This window comes from Grus americana, chromosome 31 (genome assembly GCF_028858705.1).
Source record: "Grus americana isolate bGruAme1 chromosome 31, bGruAme1.mat, whole genome shotgun sequence".
Classification (NCBI taxonomy): Eukaryota; Metazoa; Chordata; class Aves; order Gruiformes; family Gruidae; genus Grus; species Grus americana.
The window spans coordinates 2,860,329-2,878,859 of NC_072882.1; the positions used below are offsets into that span (position 1 = coordinate 2,860,329).

The 18,531-nt window shown below is 66.9% G+C and overlaps 3 protein-coding genes across 4 annotated transcripts; 2 read left to right on the forward strand and 1 right to left on the reverse strand.

Moving 5' to 3' along the window:
- Window positions 1–1,022: 1,022 nt before the first annotated feature.
- TUBA1A (tubulin alpha 1a) lies at window positions 1,023–4,953 on the reverse strand. Its single transcript, XM_054807373.1, has 4 exons — window positions 4,616–4,953; window positions 3,122–3,344; window positions 2,884–3,032; window positions 1,023–2,184 (listed from the first exon to the last, which is right to left on the reverse strand). Exons 1-4 carry the CDS (start codon window positions 4,616–4,618, stop codon window positions 1,204–1,206), a joined length of 1,356 nt encoding a protein of 451 aa, XP_054663348.1. The 5' UTR covers window positions 4,619–4,953; the 3' UTR covers window positions 1,023–1,203.
- Window positions 4,954–9,543: 4,590 nt separating this feature from the next.
- Window positions 9,544–12,860, forward strand: LOC129198214 (tubulin alpha-1B chain-like). Its single transcript, XM_054807374.1, has 4 exons — window positions 9,544–9,640; window positions 10,753–10,975; window positions 11,065–11,213; window positions 11,851–12,860. The coding sequence occupies exons 1-4, from the start codon at window positions 9,638–9,640 to the stop codon at window positions 12,817–12,819; spliced, it is 1,344 nt and encodes a 447-aa protein (XP_054663349.1). The 5' UTR covers window positions 9,544–9,637; the 3' UTR covers window positions 12,820–12,860.
- Window positions 12,861–14,174: 1,314 nt separating this feature from the next.
- LOC129198048 (peripherin-like) lies at window positions 14,175–17,929 on the forward strand. Of its 2 annotated transcripts, none has more exons than XM_054807049.1 (9): window positions 14,175–14,574; window positions 15,465–15,525; window positions 15,770–15,865; window positions 15,944–16,105; window positions 16,177–16,302; window positions 16,399–16,619; window positions 17,010–17,059; window positions 17,213–17,289; window positions 17,362–17,929. In XM_054807049.1, the coding sequence occupies exons 1-9, from the start codon at window positions 14,210–14,212 to the stop codon at window positions 17,407–17,409; spliced, it is 1,206 nt and encodes a 401-aa protein (XP_054663024.1). In that variant the 5' UTR covers window positions 14,175–14,209; the 3' UTR covers window positions 17,410–17,929. The 2 variants fall into 2 exon arrangements, with proteins under 2 accessions (XP_054663024.1, XP_054663025.1); XM_054807050.1 differs by having other exon boundaries at window positions 17,365–17,929.
- The last annotated feature ends 602 nt before the right edge of the window (window positions 17,930–18,531 follow it).

An 18,531-nucleotide genomic window follows, 5' to 3' on the forward strand; every position in this document is an offset into this window, starting at 1 on the left:
TGCACCGGGCTCCCGCGGCCACCCTCAGTGCGGGGGTCCATGCCGGCGCCTGGGGCTAGCTCGGCTCCGAGAGATGCCAACGTGGCGACCGACGCCGGCCGTGCAGGAGCCGCTCCCAGCCCCGCTCAGATTTATGACAAATGGCACTTACGGCACCGTGGCCCCCCACGTATCCCCCTTCCCCACGGCGCGTCCAGCCCCTCGCTGCAGCACCCGCTCGAGTTTCACTCCACATTCAACTTCCCCTTCATTATTTATCCCTGACCAGAGCCATGAGCCAGCAGTGTGTGGGGGGGGAACGACAGTGGGGGCTGGCTCTCCCCAGACCCAAGCAGAGCTGGGGGGGGGGGGGGGCACTGCCCCATGTCCCCCCTCCCAGTGACAGGCTGCCAGGACCAGCATAGCCAGTACCACTCCTCTTCCCTGCAGGTGACAGAGGGTCTTCATGACACACCACGGATGGGGGGGGAAAGCACCACCCATCCCTAGATACCCAGCAGGATGAAGGGCCCCCCAACCAGCTAGGCCTCCCTGAGACCAACAGCCCCTCCCCAGGCACAGCAGGCAGCACAGACACCCACCCCCCCGCTTCTGCCAGACAGGGGTGTGTGGGGGGGTGGTAGTAAGGGGGAAGGAATTCAGAGATCCCTGGAAGGGGTGAAACCAAGCCACCCCATGTGCTCACTTGGCTCCTGGTCCTAAGAAAACCCAACACTCCCCCCTCCAGCCCTTGCTACGAGGCCATGGCACAGTGTGTGTGTGGGGGGCACACCACTCAGTCCAGGGCACAGTGTGTGTGTGGGGGGCACACCACTCAGTCCAGGGCAGCCCACCGAGAGAACACAGGTTTGGAGAGGCTGCAGGGTGCTGGGCTCAGCACAACCCAGATACACACCAGAGACTGCACTGGAGACCCCAGGTGCAGCCAGGGACCCTGGGGCCATACCAGGGGCTGTCAGGGGACAGTGTCCAAGACCAGGGAGGGACATCACAGCACAGAGTAAATACACCAGAGCCAGATGGTAAGACAGGGAATGCTTTTTATTCAGACCCACAGAAAAGGACAGGTGGGTCCATAACAGACTTTTCCATTGAAGCACAGACCATTGAACAGGACAGACTGCGGCGCACACACTGCTACAGACCCACGGGGGGTCTTCAACTAGGTTATGTTCCCTGTAAAAGCAGCACCCTTGTGAGAATTTAGTATTCCTCCCCTTCCTCCTCTCCTTCCCCTTCCACCGAATCCACCCCCACCTCCTCGTAATCCTTCTCCAGGGCAGCCATGTCTTCCCGGGCCTCCGAGAACTCCCCCTCCTCCATGCCCTCCCCCACGTACCAGTGCACAAACGCCCGCTTAGCGTACATCAGGTCAAACTTGTGGTCCAGGCGGGCCCAGGCCTCGGCAATGGCCGTGGTGTTGCTCAGCATGCACACGGCGCGCTGCACCTTGGCCAGGTCGCCCCCGGGCACCACCGTGGGTGGCTGGTAGTTGATGCCCACCTTGAAACCAGTGGGGCACCAGTCCACAAACTGGATGGTGCGCTTGGTCTTGATGGTGGCGATGGCCGCGTTGACATCCTTGGGCACCACGTCCCCGCGGTACAGCAGGCAGCACGCCATGTACTTGCCGTGCCGCGGGTCGCACTTTACCATCTGGTTGGCCGGCTCAAAGCAGGCATTGGTGATCTCCGCCACCGAGAGCTGCTCATGGTAAGCCTTCTCGGCAGAGATGACAGGGGCGTAGGTGGCCAGCGGGAAGTGGATGCGGGGGTACGGCACCAGGTTGGTCTGGAACTCCGTCAGGTCAACATTCAGGGCTCCATCAAAGCGCAGGGAGGCTGTGATGGAGGACACGATTTGACCTATCAACCTATTGAGGTTGGTGTAGGTGGGCCTCTCGATGTCCAGGTTGCGGCGGCAGATGTCATAGATGGCCTCGTTGTCCACCATGAAGGCACAGTCAGAGTGCTCCAGGGTGGTGTGGGTGGTGAGGATGGAGTTGTAGGGCTCCACCACGGCCGTGGAGACCTGTGGGGCCGGGTAGATGGAGAACTCCAGCTTGGACTTTTTGCCGTAGTCGACGGACAGGCGCTCCATGAGCAGGGAGGTGAAGCCAGAGCCGGTGCCACCCCCAAAGCTGTGGAAGACCAGGAAGCCCTGCAGCCCTGTGCACTGGTCAGCCTGGTGAGGAGAGACAAGGGAGAGGCATGTTTAGTCTGGGCAGCAGCAGAAGCTGCTCCTTCCTCTCTGTGGCTCACAAGGAGATTTGGGGGATTTCCAGCAGCAGAGCAGGAACCACCAGAATGAGTGACAGGATGGCCCTGACCCCATCTGTTGGACACTGACTCATGGAGAGCTGAATCTCCCAGGGAAGCTCCTTGGCCCCCAGGGTGGGAGAGTGGCCAGAAGCACCTCAGGGGTGGGGGGTGGGGGCTGTTGTCACTAGCTCAGGAGCAGAATGGGGACAGGTTTAGGGATGGGGTTTGGGCATCAGGGAGCAGGGCAAAGCACCAGCCTCAGCACAGCCACACAGCTCCAGGAGGGGCTGGTTGGAGCTGCCACTGCCTGCAGTCACTGGCATGCCCATCCCCAGCTGCATGCAGCTGGACTCAGACACAGCAAGAGCCAAGCAGGAACAAAGAAGGAATTGCACAGCTCAGCACCACCGGCGCCTGGGGGCTGCGGCGCTGTGGAGCAGCTCCAACACCACAGCTGTGCTGCGTCCTGCTCCCAGCCAATGGCAGCCACTGCAGAACAGGATTAACATTAATTAATATATTAAATCTAAACCCAGCCCAGATAGTCCAGAAGGGAGGCTGAGACCGAGAACCAAGTCTTTGTCTTCAGCTCACCACCCAGGAGCCCCCTCCTGTCCCCTACCAGCTTGCGGATGCGGTCGAGGACCAAGTCAATGATCTCCTTCCCAATGGTGTAGTGCCCACGGGCGTAGTTGTTGGCCGCATCTTCCTTGCCCGTGATCAGCTGCTCAGGGTGGAAGAGCTGCCGGTAAGTCCCTGTGCGCACCTCATCTGTGGGGAGAGCCCGTTAGCAACCAGCAGCCATTAACACCGGCCCCCCCCTCCCCCCCGCAGCCTCCCCGGCCCTCCCCCACGCTCACCGATCACTGTGGGCTCCAGGTCCACAAAGACGGCCCGGGGCACATGCTTGCCGGCCCCCGTCTCGCTGAAGAAGGTGTTGAAGGAGTCGTCCCCCCCACCGATGGTCTTGTCGCTGGGCATCTGCCCGTCGGGCTGGATGCCGTGCTCCAGGCAGTACAGCTCCCAGCAGGCATTGCCGATCTGCACACCCGCTTGGCCCACGTGGATGGAGATGCACTCACGCTGCGGGGGCAGAACATGGGGCTGTGTCACCCCCAGGCTCCCCCCTTCTTTGTTTCCCACCCCCCCCCCCCAGCTGCAGCACCAGCCCAGAACCCCACAGGGATGCTGCACCCAGGACAGGCTGGCACAGAGCTGGAAAAGTCCAGTCCCCGGGGCTGGAAGAGGTCAGATCCTGCCCAGACACACCCTATTGTTCTGGGTCCTGGCAGGCACCAAGTGCTGGGGGGGGGGGGGGGGCTCCGCTCCAGGACCACACCCAGTACAAGGGGGTGCTTAGCTCCAGGGGTCCCAGCTTGCCCCCCCCCCACCCCGAGGGAGCTGGGACCCTGCTCGTTGTGGGATGAGGAGCTCAGCACCAGGGCTCATTTAGTCCTGAGGGACTGGGACCACACTCAGGGCAAGATGGGGAGCCCTGACAGTCCCATCCTGCCCTATACACCCTGCTGAGAGGCAGCAACACCCAGTGGGGGGGCTCAGCACCAGGGCTCATCCTGCCCACGTGGGTCCCCATTGTGCCACGGCCACACCCAGTTCAGGACTTGGGGGGGGCAGCAGCTTATCCCATCATGCCTTGTCCTCCAGTGTGAGATGGGGTGCTCGGCACCAGGGGGGCCCATCCTGCCCTGCTCGCCCCACATCAGGGGACCCATTCTGCCCCGGAGCCATGCCCAGAGGGGTCCATCCTGCCCAGTTTAACGGGAGCCACACCCAATGCAGGACAGCAGCTCGATACTGGGAATGGGTGGCCCGATCCTGCCTCATCGAACGGGTGCCACGCCCAGTATGGGCTCAGTATCAGGGACTCATCCTGCCCGGTTTAACGGGAGCCACGCCCGGTACGTGCTCAGGGATCAGCACCAGGAGCCCATCCTGACCGATTTAACGGGAGCCACACCCATTGCAGGCTCGGGGGCCAGCCCCAGGGACCCATCCTGCTCAGTTTAACAGGCACTATGCCCGCTGCGTGCTCGGGAGTCGGTCCCAGGGGTCCCGTCCTACCCAGTTTAACGGGAGCCACGCCCAGTGGAGGCTCGGTGCTCAGCCCCGGGGAAAGCAGGGGGACCCATCCAGCTCCATTTAACGGTAGCCACGCTCGGGGCTGGGCCCCGGGCGACCCCTCCTGTCCGGTGTAACGAGAGCCACGCCCAGTGCGGGCTCAGCCCCGGGGCCGAGGGCCCCATCCCGGGCTAGGGGGGTGGCGGCGAGACCAAGGACAACTGCGGGACCGGAGACGACACCCCACACCCCCCCCCCCCTTCCCCTCCCCTCACCATGGCGGCGGTCGGCTCCGGGGCGGTCTCACAGCCCGACGCTGAGGCGGTCGATGTAAGAAGCACAGCGGAACGCGGGGCTCGGCGCGGGGCTTTATAGGGCCGGCGGGGCGGGGCGGGCGGCGGGGCCGGGGGCGGCGGCGGCGGCCATTGGCGCGGGGCGGGATGAGGTAATGCCCCCCCGGAGCCGCAGACAAAGGCCGGGCGGTGCAGAGGGGGGGGGGCGGGGGCTGCGGCGGCCACGGATCAGCCGCGCCGCCGGTTCCTGCCCGCAGCCGTCTGGGCCCGGCCCTGTCCTGTGCCCGAGTCCCAGTACCCAGCCACGTCCTTGTCCCCAGCCATGTCCCTGCCGTGCCCTGGACCCCGTTCTTGGCTGAGCCACTGTCCCCGGCCACGCCCTGGTCCCCATCCCCAGTTGTGTCACTGTCTCAAATCTGGCTGTGTGCCACTGCCCTGGCTCCCAGCTATGCCCCTGTCCCCACCCTCAGCCATGCCCTGCTCCCCAACACTGGCCATGTCACTGTCCCCTTCCCAGTTGTGTCACCAACCCCCTGTCTGACCACTGCCCTGGTTCCCAGTTACACCCCTGTCCCCATTCTTGGCCACACCCTGCTCCCCATCCCCAGCCATGCCCCTGTCCCCATCCTCAGCTATGCAACCCTCCCCGTGTCTGGCCACTGCCCTGGCTCCTGGCTATGCCCCCGTCCCCATCCTCGGCCACACCCTGGTCCCTGTTCCCAACCTCACTGTTGTCGCCATCCCCAGCCACGCCCTGGTCCCCATCCATGGCCGTGCCCCTGGTCCCATCCCTGGGGACACGGTTCCTGTGCCTAGCCATGTCCCAGTGCCCTGGTTCCCAGCCATGTCTTGGCCCCTGTCCCCACCGTGACCCAGTGCCTGTCCTGGATGCAGCCTGGCCCTTTCCCGGCAGTGCCCCATCCCTTCCAGCGCCTCTTTGTCTGCTCAGGCAGCAGCAAACAGCCCCCCCCCGCCCCCCCCGTGGGGCCCAGCAGGGGGGAGGAAGAAAGCGCCCAGGGCAGCTGGGGACGAGCAGGACCAGGGGGGCTGGGGACAGCGGGAGGACACGGGGGACAAAGCCCTGAGGTGGCTCCCAGCACAGTTTTTGGGGCTGGGGGTCCGGACTGCATGGCAGCTGCTCTGCGGCAGCTGGTGGTTGGGACACTGCTGGGACACCCAGGCACATGTCCCCCAGCCACCCTTCCATCTGCTGCAGCCCCTGCATGGCCCCCCATGGCCCTGGGGGGTTCCCCCTCCTTGCGGGATTCCCCCTCCCTTTTGTCCCTGCAAAACCCACAGTGGCTGGGGGTTGTCCCCCAGAGGCGGGGGGCTCTGGGGGGCTCAGTCCCTGCAGAAGGGTGACCCCATGCTGCATGCGCAGGCATGGCCGGCCCCATCTGCTACAGGTGGAGCTGCCAGGTTGCCCCCCCTGCTGAGAAATCACATTTTTCTCTGCATTTCCCACATTATGCAGATTTCTGGGCAGCTCCAGGTTCCCATGTCCCCATATCCCTACTACCAGCCCCATGTCCCCACTGTAACCCCCATGTCCCTGCTGGCAGCCCCACGCTCTGCCAGCCCAGTGCTTTTGGGGTGCTGCTGAAGGAGCGTGGGAGCGGGGGGGGGGGGGGGGGGGGCGAGGCTCAATTCCCCTGGGGCTGGGGGGCTGCAGACAAAGAGGGGCTGGGATTTGAGCATCACCCACCAGAACAAAGGACCGAGTGGCCCCAGCTGTGCCGGGTGGAAGAGAACCAGGAGATTTGGCTCCTGCCAGGCTGGTCCCCATTGCAAACAGGTGTTTAGGGGGACCCTGGCCCCAAAGCGGCTCAGTCCCCAGCCCCCAGCCCCACACTGGGTTGGTCCTCGTATAGGAAACATCTCCTCTCTTTGTCTCCTCGCAGTCCCGAGCCCTCAGCACCTGTGTGGGGCCTGGCAGGATGTCCCCAGGGCCTGGGGTTTTGGGGGCTCACAGCAGCCCCTGCCTCAGGGACCCCTCTCTAGGCTGGGCGTGTCACTGCCCATGCTATCCCTTGAGCCGTGGGCAGGGGTTGCCCCCTGGGGTGGCTGGTGGCTCAGACCCCTGGGCGATGCGGGGTGCAGGGCAAGGGGCCCTGAGTGCCGGGGGTCCTCCCCCCCCAGCCCCTTCCCATCTCGTTAGGTATGGAAAGCCACTCATGCCCTCGCCGACCGCTGCCAGGCAACGGGCTGTGGTGGTGGGGTTGCTAGGAGACCAGTTGCTAGGAGACAGCCTAAGAACCACCCCCCCCTCGCATTCCCATTCCCCTCCCCGACATCCATGCTGGGGCCTGGCTGGGGGTGGGGTGCGGGGAGACGGGGCTGGGGTCCCCCCTCGCCCAACCCTGCTGTGCTTGGAGGGGGGTCCCATCCCTGGGGCCCTGCAGTGCTGTGTTGTGCCAGGGGGTGGGTACACAGGCCCCGGGGTCCCCCAATGTCCAGCCCCATTGCACCCTGTCGTGAGGGTCACCAGCCCAGGGGCTCCCCCAGTGCCCAGCCTCAGTGTATGCCAGTGGGGGGGGATCTGGCCCAGCTCCAGCTGCCCCCCCAGCTCCTGCCCCCCCCCGGCTCCCAGCCCCCTCCACGGTGCTTCCCAGCCTCCTGTGCCGTGTTGACTGTTGGTAGCAACGCAGCGGCTCCTGGTGACGGTTGCTGCCCCCCTGCCATGTCCGCTGCCCAGGGAACACCGAGTAGGACAGGCCATCGGCCCCACCGGCATCCCCCCCAGCCATGCAGAGCCCTCAGCCCTGCCCATGGCTGCCCCCCTCCAGGCTGGGCATGTTGGGGGCCCCAAGAGCCGCCATCCCCGCTCCCCTCTGGCGGCGCAGCCCGTCGTGGCTCCCTGCCCGCAGCATGGCTGAGGTTTCCAGCCCCCCCTCAGTTTGGGCCCTTCCTGGGGGTCCCTCACTGGTGACCTTGCACCCCATGGCTGCGACACATCTGTCCCTGGGGATCAGGGGGTCCCAGCCCCGTCGGGGGCTGCCGTGGCTCCCGGGGAGGAGGCAACGTCCTGGGTGCTGGCTGCTGCTATTTTTAACCTGTTTTCCCGCAGAATGTGGCATGCAAGCGCCAGTTCTGTCTGTCTATCTGTCTCCTGCCACCATCGATGTGACAGGTTCATTGAAACAGAGAGACGGGGCAGCTCGGGGGTGGGGGCTACTCCTTGCAGGGGTGCAGGATGAGGCCCTGGTACAGGGAGGGGTACTGGACAGGCCCCACCATCCCCCGACTGGCTCAGAGTGGGATGGGGGGGCTGGAGGGGCACAGCAGGGGTGGTGGCATCTGTCCTTGTCCATGCTCAACCTGCAGCCCCCCTCTGAAGGGCAGGGTGAGGGACCCCCCAACCCCCAGTGCTGGGGGCAGCAGGTGACCCCATTCCCATGGGAGGGAGCAGCAGGGTGTCCCCGCAGCCTGGGTGCCCTGTGCCACCCCTGCAGCCCCCTCTCCCTCCTGGCAGTGTGGGAGCCACAAAAGGGAGGCTCCACCCCGGGGAAGGGGGACATGGAGGGGGACATGAGGGGAAGGACTGGGTGCAGGGGAGGGAGCCATGGGGGTGCAGGGGGCTGCAGCCACACTGGCCATGGGGAGGGGTCTGCAGCATCGCTCGACACTCGTGGGGCAGCACCGCATTGCGGCAAAGCCTGCAATAAAGGAGCAGAGCAGCGGCAGCGGTGATGAGGCGGGAGAGACCCCGCTGCTGGGGGGGAGGCCCCTTTCCGCCCAGCCTCCCCAAAGCACCCCCACACCCCCAGCAGGGCCCCGGAGCTGGGGTGGTGGGGGCTCAGGGGGCTCCGGTGGCATGGGTGGCTCGAGGAGCAGGTGTCGCGGGGGCATTGGCCACCCCAGCCCCTGGTGTGTGCCAGCGCTAAGGATGTGCCCAGAGAGTGGGGGGACACCGGGGGTGCCCGGGGGACCCGGCTCAGCCATTGTGCATGCAGTGGGGGTCTGGGTGCAGACCAGGGCAGGGGGGAACATCGCTGTGGCTGGACCCCCAGGGACATCCTGGTCCCTCCACCCTCAGCTTTCCGCAGACCAGCCCTGCATGGGGACAGGGTCCCTTTGCTGGGGGACACACACCGAGGGACTGACCCCACCGCAGGGGTGGGGTTCAAAGCCGGGCGTGGGGGTCTCTGTGGCTGCCTGTGTCTCCACGCTATCCCCAAACCCATCTCTGGCCCTGAGACCGTGACCCCAACCCACAGTTATCCCAGCCCAGGGCGGGGGGGGGGGGGGGGGCAGGGTGCTGCTCCCCGGGGGTAAGCGTGGGTGACCCCCCCACCCCGTCCTTCCTGCCCCACAGGAACTGCCTCTGCGTGGGTTCCCCCGAGGAGCCGCCCCCGGGGCTGGCAGGGGAACACGGGCGGCGGCCGGGCGCAGGAGCCGGCGCGGCGGGTGCCCGCAGGGCTTCCCACGGGACCGGGACCGGGAAGGGGACAAGGACGGGGACAGCCGTGGCCGCGGTGCTACCGAGCAGAGCCCGAGCCTGGGGCCGCGGCCGGGGGGTGCAGGGATCCCCACCCCCGCCCCCGGCTGAGCCCCCCGCCCCAAATATCCCGCACAGCCCCCCCGCCCCTAAAGCCCCCGCAGAGCCACCCCCCACTGTCCGCCCGCCCCTGACGTCCCCGCTGCCCGTAACGCCCTCCCGCCCCCCCGCCCCACAGCACCCCCCGCCTCTCAGCACCCCCCGCCCCTCGCCCCGCCTCCCGCCAGCCACATTCCACTCTGTCGACGTCACCGCCTACGCACCCTCGCCGACTTTCGAACCGGCCAATCGGAATCGAGGCGGGGCGGTGAGGGCATGACGTGCAGCGAGGGCGTGGCTGGTGTGGCAGCGGGGACCGGAGGGGCGGGGAAAGCAAACGCCCCGCCCATCATGCCCCGCCCCAGCGGAGTCCCCGCCCCCATGGTATATCTAAGCGGGGGGGCCCCACCGGGCGCCCCTCGCCCTCCTCATTGGTGGTTCCGTAGCGGTTCGGACAGTGAGCGGCCATGGTGAGGGCCGGGCCGGGGGGCGTGGGGACATCACGTAGGCCGGGGCAGCCCGGGGGGCGTGGGGACCCCCCCCCGGGGGTAGCGCGTGGTGCTGAGGGGAGGGGGGGGCTGGGTCCTCCCGTGTCTAGGACAGCACGTGGGACTGCGGGCCGGGAGGTGAAGGCTCCTCGCGTGTCCAGGACACCCCGTGGGGCTGCCGAGCACTTGCATGCCCCAGGGCAGGCCCTGATGTGGGGGGATGTGGGGGTCCTGTGTGCCCCCACTGTGGGGCGGGGGGGGCTGGAGCCATGGACCCCTGGCCGGGGCTCGCTGCCCTGGGTGCTCCTACTCTCGGGGCTCTGCTCATCCCCTCCCTGGGCTCCGTGTCCCTCAGGGGGTGCAGTGTGTGGCCTGTTCTCCCATACAGGTCCTGGGTATGTCCCCACAACCCCCCCGGCCGCCCCTGGAGCTCCCTGAGCAGCTAGGGGACCCTGCTCCGAGGGGGGTGCGGGGTTGCTTGGGGGGACTCTCCTGCCGCCCTCTCCCTGGGAATGCCCTCTTCTCCCTCACCGGGAGCACTGGTGGGAGCGAGTCACAGCACGTAGGGCGATGGCGGGGGCAGCCCCCGCTCTCACCCTGCCCCGGGCGCGACCAGCAGCCGACGGGACAGGCGAAACTCCCGGTCCCCGGAGGTTGCACTTGCCCTGAGCGGAGCCGGCTGCCGGCCGTGGGGGGGGTTCTGCCGGCCGGGTGCCCATCCCCGTGGGTCAGGGCTGGTGCCGCGGCAGCTGGCGGCTGACAGGGAAGGGCAGGGGCTGGCGACGGGGCCGGGACAGCCCAGGGTTGTGCAAGGTCTGGTGGAGAAACAGGGGGATTCCTGCGTCTGTGGGGCCTGGGGGTGCACCCAAACTGGGGGTGGTGGTGACGGGCAGCCCTGCGGGGAGGGGGCTGAAGGGGCCCTAGGTGGTGGGGACCAGGAATGGAGGGGACTGGGGATAACCCTGGGGAACCCCAACTCCTGACTGGGGCAGTGGGGGGATGTGAACGGCTCTGGCTGGCTGAGCCGGGGCACAACTGGTGTTTGGGTGGGGGCTGCCCCCAGCTGAGCTTGATTCCCCCTGTGCCCCCCGCAGCGTGAGTGCATCTCCATCCACGTGGGCCAAGCGGGTGTGCAGATCGGCAATGCCTGCTGGGAGCTGTACTGCCTGGAGCACGGCATCCAGCCCGACGGGCAGATGCCCAGCGACAAGACCATCGGTGGGGGGGACGACTCCTTCAACACCTTCTTCAGCGAGACGGGGGCCGGCAAGCATGTGCCCCGGGCCGTCTTTGTGGACCTGGAGCCCACAGTGATCGGTGAGCGCGGGGGAGGGCCGGGGAGGCTGCAGGGGGGAGGGGGGGGCCGGTGTTAATGGCTGCTGGTTGCTAACGGGCTCTCCCCACAGATGAGGTGCGCACAGGGACTTACCGGCAGCTCTTCCACCCTGAGCAGCTGATCACGGGCAAGGAAGATGCGGCCAACAACTACGCCCGTGGGCACTACACCATTGGGAAGGAGATCATTGACTTGGTCCTTGACCGCATCCGCAAGCTGGTGAGCGTTCCACAGGAGGTCTCACAGGATGGGTCCATCCCCAGGGGCTGGCTGGGGACAAAGGGAAGCTAGTGTCCCTGGGGAGGTGATCAGCAGGTCCTTCTCACCCCATCAGCACTCTGGCCTGCATCAGTTCAAGGATAGAAGGTGGGGCTGCCCCAGGAGAGATCTGCTGCCCTGCGGTGTGAGTGTCAGGTCTGGGCTGTCCCCAATGCCCACAGGGGACATGCCTGCCGCAGGGGTGGCACAGCCCTGTCTCAGCAGGGTGCCAAGCCCCGCTCTGGGGAGGAGGATGGGAAGCCCCATGCCCGGGGGGGGGGGGGTGGGGGGTGGGGGGGGGTGGGTGTGCTGCGCAGCCCTAGTTCTGGTGCTTGTGCAGCACTCACTGCTGGTTTGACTGGTGCGGCTGCCCGAGCTCTTTGAACCTCAGGTTCCCACGCTGGGGCTGGCGCCAGGGCTGGCTGGACCTGCTGTGCCGCTGGCTCTGCTCGGGGAGCTCCCGGCACATCAAAGGCTGAGCTGGCTGCCCATGGGCTTGCGTGGGACCGGTGGCTCTAGCTGCACCCATCCTGATGAGGACAAGGCGGTGAAGCCATGGCTGACCTGCTCCGGTCCCCGCTGGGGACTCTCCCAACAGGCTGACCAGTGCACAGGGCTGCAGGGCTTCCTGGTCTTCCACAGCTTTGGGGGTGGCACCGGCTCCGGCTTCACCTCCCTGCTCATGGAGCGCCTGTCCGTCGACTACGGCAAAAAGTCCAAGCTGGAGTTCTCCATCTACCCGGCCCCACAGGTCTCCACGGCCGTGGTGGAGCCCTACAACTCCATCCTCACCACCCACACCACCCTGGAGCACTCTGACTGTGCCTTCATGGTGGACAACGAGGCCATCTATGACATCTGCCGCCGCAACCTGGACATCGAGAGGCCCACCTACACCAACCTCAACCGCCTCATCAGCCAGATCGTGTCCTCCATCACGGCCTCCCTGCGCTTTGATGGAGCCCTGAATGTTGACCTGACGGAGTTCCAGACCAACCTGGTGCCGTACCCCCGCATCCACTTCCCGCTGGCCACCTACGCCCCTGTCATCTCTGCCGAGAAGGCTTACCATGAGCAGCTGACGGTGGCGGAGATCACCAATGCCTGCTTTGAGCCGGCCAACCAGATGGTAAAGTGCGACCCGCGGCACGGCAAGTACATGGCGTGCTGCCTGCTGTACCGCGGGGACGTGGTGCCCAAGGATGTCAATGCGGCCATCGCCACCATCAAGACCAAGCGCAGCATCCAGTTTGTGGACTGGTGCCCCACTGGTTTCAAGGTGGGCATCAACTACCAGCCACCCACGGTAGTGCCCGGGGGCGACCTGGCCAAGGTGCAGCGCGCCGTGTGCATGCTGAGCAACACCACGGCCATTGCCGAGGCCTGGGCCCGCCTGGACCACAAGTTTGACCTGATGTACGCTAAGCGGGCGTTTGTGCACTGGTACGTGGGGGAGGGCATGGAGGAGGGGGAGTTCTCGGAGGCCCGGGAGGACATGGCTGCCCTGGAGAAGGATTACGAGGAGGTGGGGGCTGACAGCGTGGAGGGTGAGGAAGAAGAATACTAGTCACTTGTCACTTCTGCCAGTTACACTGTGGTGCTGTTCACTAAAATTGCTCTTTCCACTCTTGCCTCGTTTATTGTCCCAGCATGATCTGCCTTGTGGTGACCTGGGGGAATGTCCCGAGGAGATGGGGGGTCCTGGCTGAACTGAGCTGGCACAGGGGCTGTGCTGGGGGTGCTGTGTGGGATTGGGGTTCCTTGGCTGGGTCCTGTGCTGTGAGCTGGCTATGCCCTGCTGGGCCGCCTGCACTGTGGGGGTTCATGTCCCTTCCCCCCCATTATCCCCAGGAGTCCCTGTAACATGGGTTGGTCCCCAGGTGGGGTGAGGACCCCTGGGAACAGCCCCCAGGGAGGCTGGGAGCCTCCAGTGCCCTGCCCCAGCAAACACCCTCCAGCCCCAGTCCTGGGTGTGTGGGCAGGATGCAACCCTCGGCACAGCTGGTGCAGATGGGAGGTACCTGGTATTGTGCTGCTCCTGGCATGGAGCAGGTCTCTGTGTGGTGCTCTGCAGAGCTGGGGGGTTCCTGGGAGGGACCCCCTGCAGCCTCTGGGCAGAGGCACTGACCCCTTCCCGTAAGCACCGCCCTCGCTGCCCGGGAAGGGGGATGCGGGGGGGGGGGGCATTACCCAGCACTGCCCCTGCGCATGGCAGCTCTGGCAGAGCCGAGTCATGGCTGTCCCTACACAATGGGGGGGGGACAGGGCCCCCATCTCTGGGGGCTGGGCTGGGCAGGGTCTGCATTGCCTGCTCCATGGGGCTGAGCACCCTGGGCAGGATGGGACCCAGCTGAGATGGGAGTTCTGTTAAGCCCTGCAGCAGGGGCTGAGGATGGGGCTCACAGCCCCATCTCTGCATCCCAGCCCCTCTCTGCATCCCAGTGGGGTGTCTGCGCCCCCTCTCCCCATGCTGCTTGAGGGGGACCCCATAACGCCCGGTACTGCCCCGCAGCCCCTCTCCTGCATCCTGGCAGGGGGAGGCCAGTTGTGCCCAGCCCCTCTCCCTCTGCCCGCGGGTGGGTCTGTGTCCCTCGGGCACCCTGCCCCTCTCCCCACCGCCCCTGGTGCTACCGGACTCTTCTGCCTGCACCCCCGAGGGGGGACCTCCCCCGTCCTGCAGCCCCCTGCCCCACATTTCCAGCGGAAACACCGGCCACCCCCGAGGGGGAAAGCCTGCAGCCCCTGCCCCGCATCCCGAGGGGGATCCCGGCCGCTCCCGGCCCCTCGCCCCGCCCCCCCCCCCCCGGAGAAGACACTCGCAGCCCCCGGTCCTCCCCCCGCCCCCGGCCGGGAGACCCCTCCCCTCGCGCCCGTACCCCCGGGTCCCCCCAGCGGGGCGGAGCCGCCACCAGCTATAAACAGCCGGTACCGACAGCCACCGCCCTCCCGGTCCTGCCATGAGCCGCGGCGGCCGCGCCCCCGCCCCGCGCCGCGCCCTCGGGGCGCCGCCGCCCGTCACCGTGGCTTCGGGGCGGCTGGCGGCAGCGGCAGCGGCGCGGGGCGCGGAGCGGGAGGAGCTGGCGGCGCTGAACGATCGCTTCGCCGCTTTCCTGGAGCGGGTGCGGGCGCTGGAGCGGCAGAACGGGGCCCTGCGAGCCGCCCTGGGCCGCGCCGCTGCCGCCGCCGCGCCCCGCACCGCCGGGCTGATGCAGGGGGAGCTGCGGGGGCTGCGGGAGCGGCTGCAGCGCCTCGGCCGTGACCGCGACCGGCTCCAGGCCGAGCGAGACGGGCTGGCCGTCGACTTGGTGGCCCTGCGGCAGCGGTGGGTGGGCGGCGGGGCAGGGGGATGCACCGGGGCGGGGAGAGAGGCACGGGGATGGGGAATGCACGGCGGGATGGGGCCCGGGGGGTGCAGCAGGATGAAGGATGCACAAGCGAGGAGAGCAGGGGATTGCACCGGGATGGGGACCACGGGATGCACGGGAGGGGGACCAGCTGTGTATTGGGATGGGGACAGGGGATGCAGCGGGATGGGGGGGATACACCTGGGATGTTGGGGTGGGGCCCGGGGAATGTACTGGAGACAGTGGGGAGGGGAGCGCAGCATGCACCAGGGTGCGCTGGGGAGGGACCAGGGATGCCCCGGGTGTACTGGGGTGGGAGCAGGCGTTTACTGCGGAGGGGACCGGGGATGCCCCTAGCAGTCTCTGGAGAAAGCACCGGGGATGCACAGGGGGCACTGGGGGGGTGGGGGGTGCTGGGGAGGAACCCAGGGTGGGGGCTGGGAAGCAGAGCTCTGTGGAAGGGTGGGGTGGGGGCACTGGGAGTGGACTGGGATGAGCACTGGGGTGAGATGGGGCCAGGGCAGGGCTGGACCCCCATGGGAGGAGCGTGTCCCAGCGAGGGGCCCTGGGGGGGGCCGCAGTGGGGTCATGGCCCTGCAGCCCTGGGGTGGTATGACAGGACCCGTGTGGGGTCCCCCAGGGTCTGAGGGTTCTGCAGGGAAGGGCTGGTCCAGCCCAGGCCCTTGGGGGCTGAGGGGGGTGTGTGGCTTAGGCTTGGGGAGCTCCTCTTCCTCATCCTCCATCCCCATGTGCCTGCAGCATATGGGGGGGCACTGCGGCAGGGCAGGGGGTCCCAGGCAGCAGGAGGCACGGGAGGGGGCTGCACCCACCCTGTCTCCTACCTCCTCCTCACTCCTGCTGTCCCCAGGCTGGAGGACGAGACACAGAAGCGGGAGGATGCAGAGAAGAGTCTGGTGCTGTTCCGCAAGGTGAGGGGGCTCAGGGGCCTGTTTCCCCCTGTGCAGTGCCCATTCCCCTGTACCCCTGTGTAATGCGCACCGGTGATGCCCCTGCCCTAAGCACGGGCTCTGACCCAGCTGCCCATGTGTGCAAACGCCCCAGCGATGCCCCATGCACCAGGCGCTCCCTGTCCTGCACTGCCCCAGGGGGGTTCTGGGAGGGTCCCCATCCCCTCTGCACTGCCCCACAGCTTGGCCCAACCTCTTTCCGCAGGACATGGATGATGCCACGCTGTCTCGCCTTGAACTGGAGCGCAAGGTCGAGCTGCTGATGGACGAGATTGGCTTCCTCAAGAAGCTGCATGAGGAGGTGGGGGGCCAGGGTGGGGCGGGGGGGGAGTGGATTGGGTCCGTGTGCCATGGTGTGACAGCCCATGTGCCTGCGCAGGAGCTGCGGGACCTGGAGGTGAGTGCCCCGAGCCCGGCGGCACTGGTGGAGGTAGAGGTCTGTAAGCCGGAGCTGACGGCTGCGCTGCGGGAGATCCGCACCCAGTATGAGAGCATTGCCGTGAAGAACCTGCAGGAAGCTGAGGAGTGGTACAAGTCAAAGGTACTTGGGGCTGGGGGGGCCGTGGGGAGGCCAGGGCACCCCAGCAGCCCTGACTCCCCTGGCCCCCACAGTTTGCTGACCTCTCAGATGCGGCCAACCGCAACCATGAGGCACTGCGGCTGGCCAAGCAGGAGATGAACGAGTCCCGGCGGCAGATCCAGAACCTCACCTGCGAGGTGGATGGTCTGAAGGGCATGGTGAGAGCCGGGGGGGAGGGGGGAGGAGGAGGGCCAGCATGCGTGCAGGCGCGGGGCCCCTGTCCTCATCCTGCATGGCCCGCTTTCCCCCCGCAGAATGAGGCGCTGCAGCGGCAGATGCAAGAGATAGAGGACGAGTTCGGGGAGGAGATTGGGACCTACCAGGATATGGTGGGGCGGCTGGAGCAGGAGATCCAGCAGATGAAAGAGGAGATGGCGCGGCACCTGCGCGAGTACCAGGACCTGCTCAATGTCAAGATGGCCCTGGACATCGAGATTGCCACGTACCGCAAGCTGCTGGAGGGCGAGGAGAGCCGGTGAGGCTGGCACACGCAGCCTTACGTCCCTGTCACTGCCAGGGTGCAGTGTCTGGCTGGGGAAAAACGTCCCCCCCATTGCGTCATCCTGGTTGTTACAGGATTTTCTTGCAAGGAGGCAGCTCTGAGTGCAGTTTCCATGGGCAAAGTTCCCATGGGAGCTTCTTGCTGCTGAGATAAAGGCAAGGCCAGGGGAAGGCGCGATGGTGGGGGAGCTGCTGCTGGCTCCTCTTCTGCCGCTTGCCCAGCAGCCCATGGGTACAGACCACCGCTGGCCCTGCACAGATTAACCGTGCTGTGGGTCACTGACTCAGTGGTGTGGAAGGATCAGGGTCACCAGCAATGCCCGGGAGCCCCAGATCCCCCCCTCACCCCCCTCTCCCCCTCCAGGATCACCACCCCCTTGCACCCCGCTGCCTCCTTCAGCATGAGAAGCTCAGGTGAGGAGGGGGCTGGGGGTCCCCTGCCATGTCCGGGGGTCTTTCCTCCCTCTCTTGGGGCAGAGACCCCATGGGGGCGCAGGTAGTCTCTGTGCTGCTGTGGGGGCACCTGGGGGGGGGGGAGGGGCAGCTGACACCCTCTCTGTGCCCCAGCACTGAAGCTGCAGCCAGCGGAGAGCCCAGCACGGAGGATGGTGCTCATCAAAACCATTGAGACACGGAATGGGCAGGTGAGGGCTGGGGGCTGCAGGTGGGAGGCTGACCCCCACCATGGGGGTGACCCCCACCTTCTTCCCCCGCAGCAGGTGGTGACAGAGTCGCACAAGGAGCGAGCGGAGCCGGGGAAGTGATGGAAGGGAGCTGCTGTGCCGGCCCCCACCCTGCACCACCTGTTCGGCAGGGTGGCAGTGTGGGGGGGGGGGGTTGGGGGGCTCCGCTGGACCCCACTGTGCCCTGTCCAGGCTGGGGAGCAGCACATGGGGCGGCTGCCCCTGTCCCCCTCCCTGCTACCAGCACTGGGGCGTGATGCCGTGGCGCAGCTGGGTGCCTCGTCCTCCCTTGTATTTATTGCTGCGTATCGCCTATTCATGTCCCTCCCCGCTGGAGCCGCAGTTGTATTTCACGGTTACCGAGTGTCCCCCACGCACTCGGGGCCGGGGCCGCCCCGCTTCCCCCTCCCCCCCCGGTGGGAGCTGGCACCGGCTGCTCCGGGGGTTGTGTCCCCTCCCAGTGCCCCCACCCTACGTGGCTCTGGCTCCCACTCGCGGTGGGGGCGGGAAGGGGTGCAGGGCCCGGGGGGGAGTCTCTGGGGGCTGCCCCCGCCATGTTTGCGTCCTGCTTGAGCGGCAAATAAAGGCTGTGGCGACGATGCGACCGAGCCACTCGGGGTGGCAGGGGGAGCACGCCCGGTGGTGCAGGAAGCCAGCTGGGGGGCGAGGGGGGGGTTCTGGGGCCGGAGGGTGCACAGGGCGGGGGGCGCCGGGGGGTGAGCGTGGGGTGCAGGACACGGACACAGAGCTCGATGCGGGAGCCGCCGCTATCCCACAACCCCCCCTCGCGGCGCTCTACTCTCTCCATCCTCTATGATCAATCGCTTCCCTCCCTGGAGCTGATAGGCTGATACCAGCTTATCACTGACTGGCCGAGCTCTGGAGCGGCGCTGAACCAATCCCAGGCGAGCGCCTGCCGCTCCCACCGCTACTCATTGGTCAGCGCTAGGCCGCGGGGCGGGCCATCGGTGATGGCGGTGAGCTATAAACCAGGTCTCGGCCGGGCCCTGCACAGTTCATAGGAGTTTCTCTGGCCGGTGCTGCTACAGCCAGCCGGCTCCCGAACGTGCTGCGGGACGGGGTGCGCCCGGCTCGGCATCTGGTGGCAAATGCCATATGAATAACCCATGAGTAATCCTGGAGCCATGCCGTGCAAGTGGCAGGATCAAACTTTGGGAACAGCTCCTCATAGCAAAATCCTGC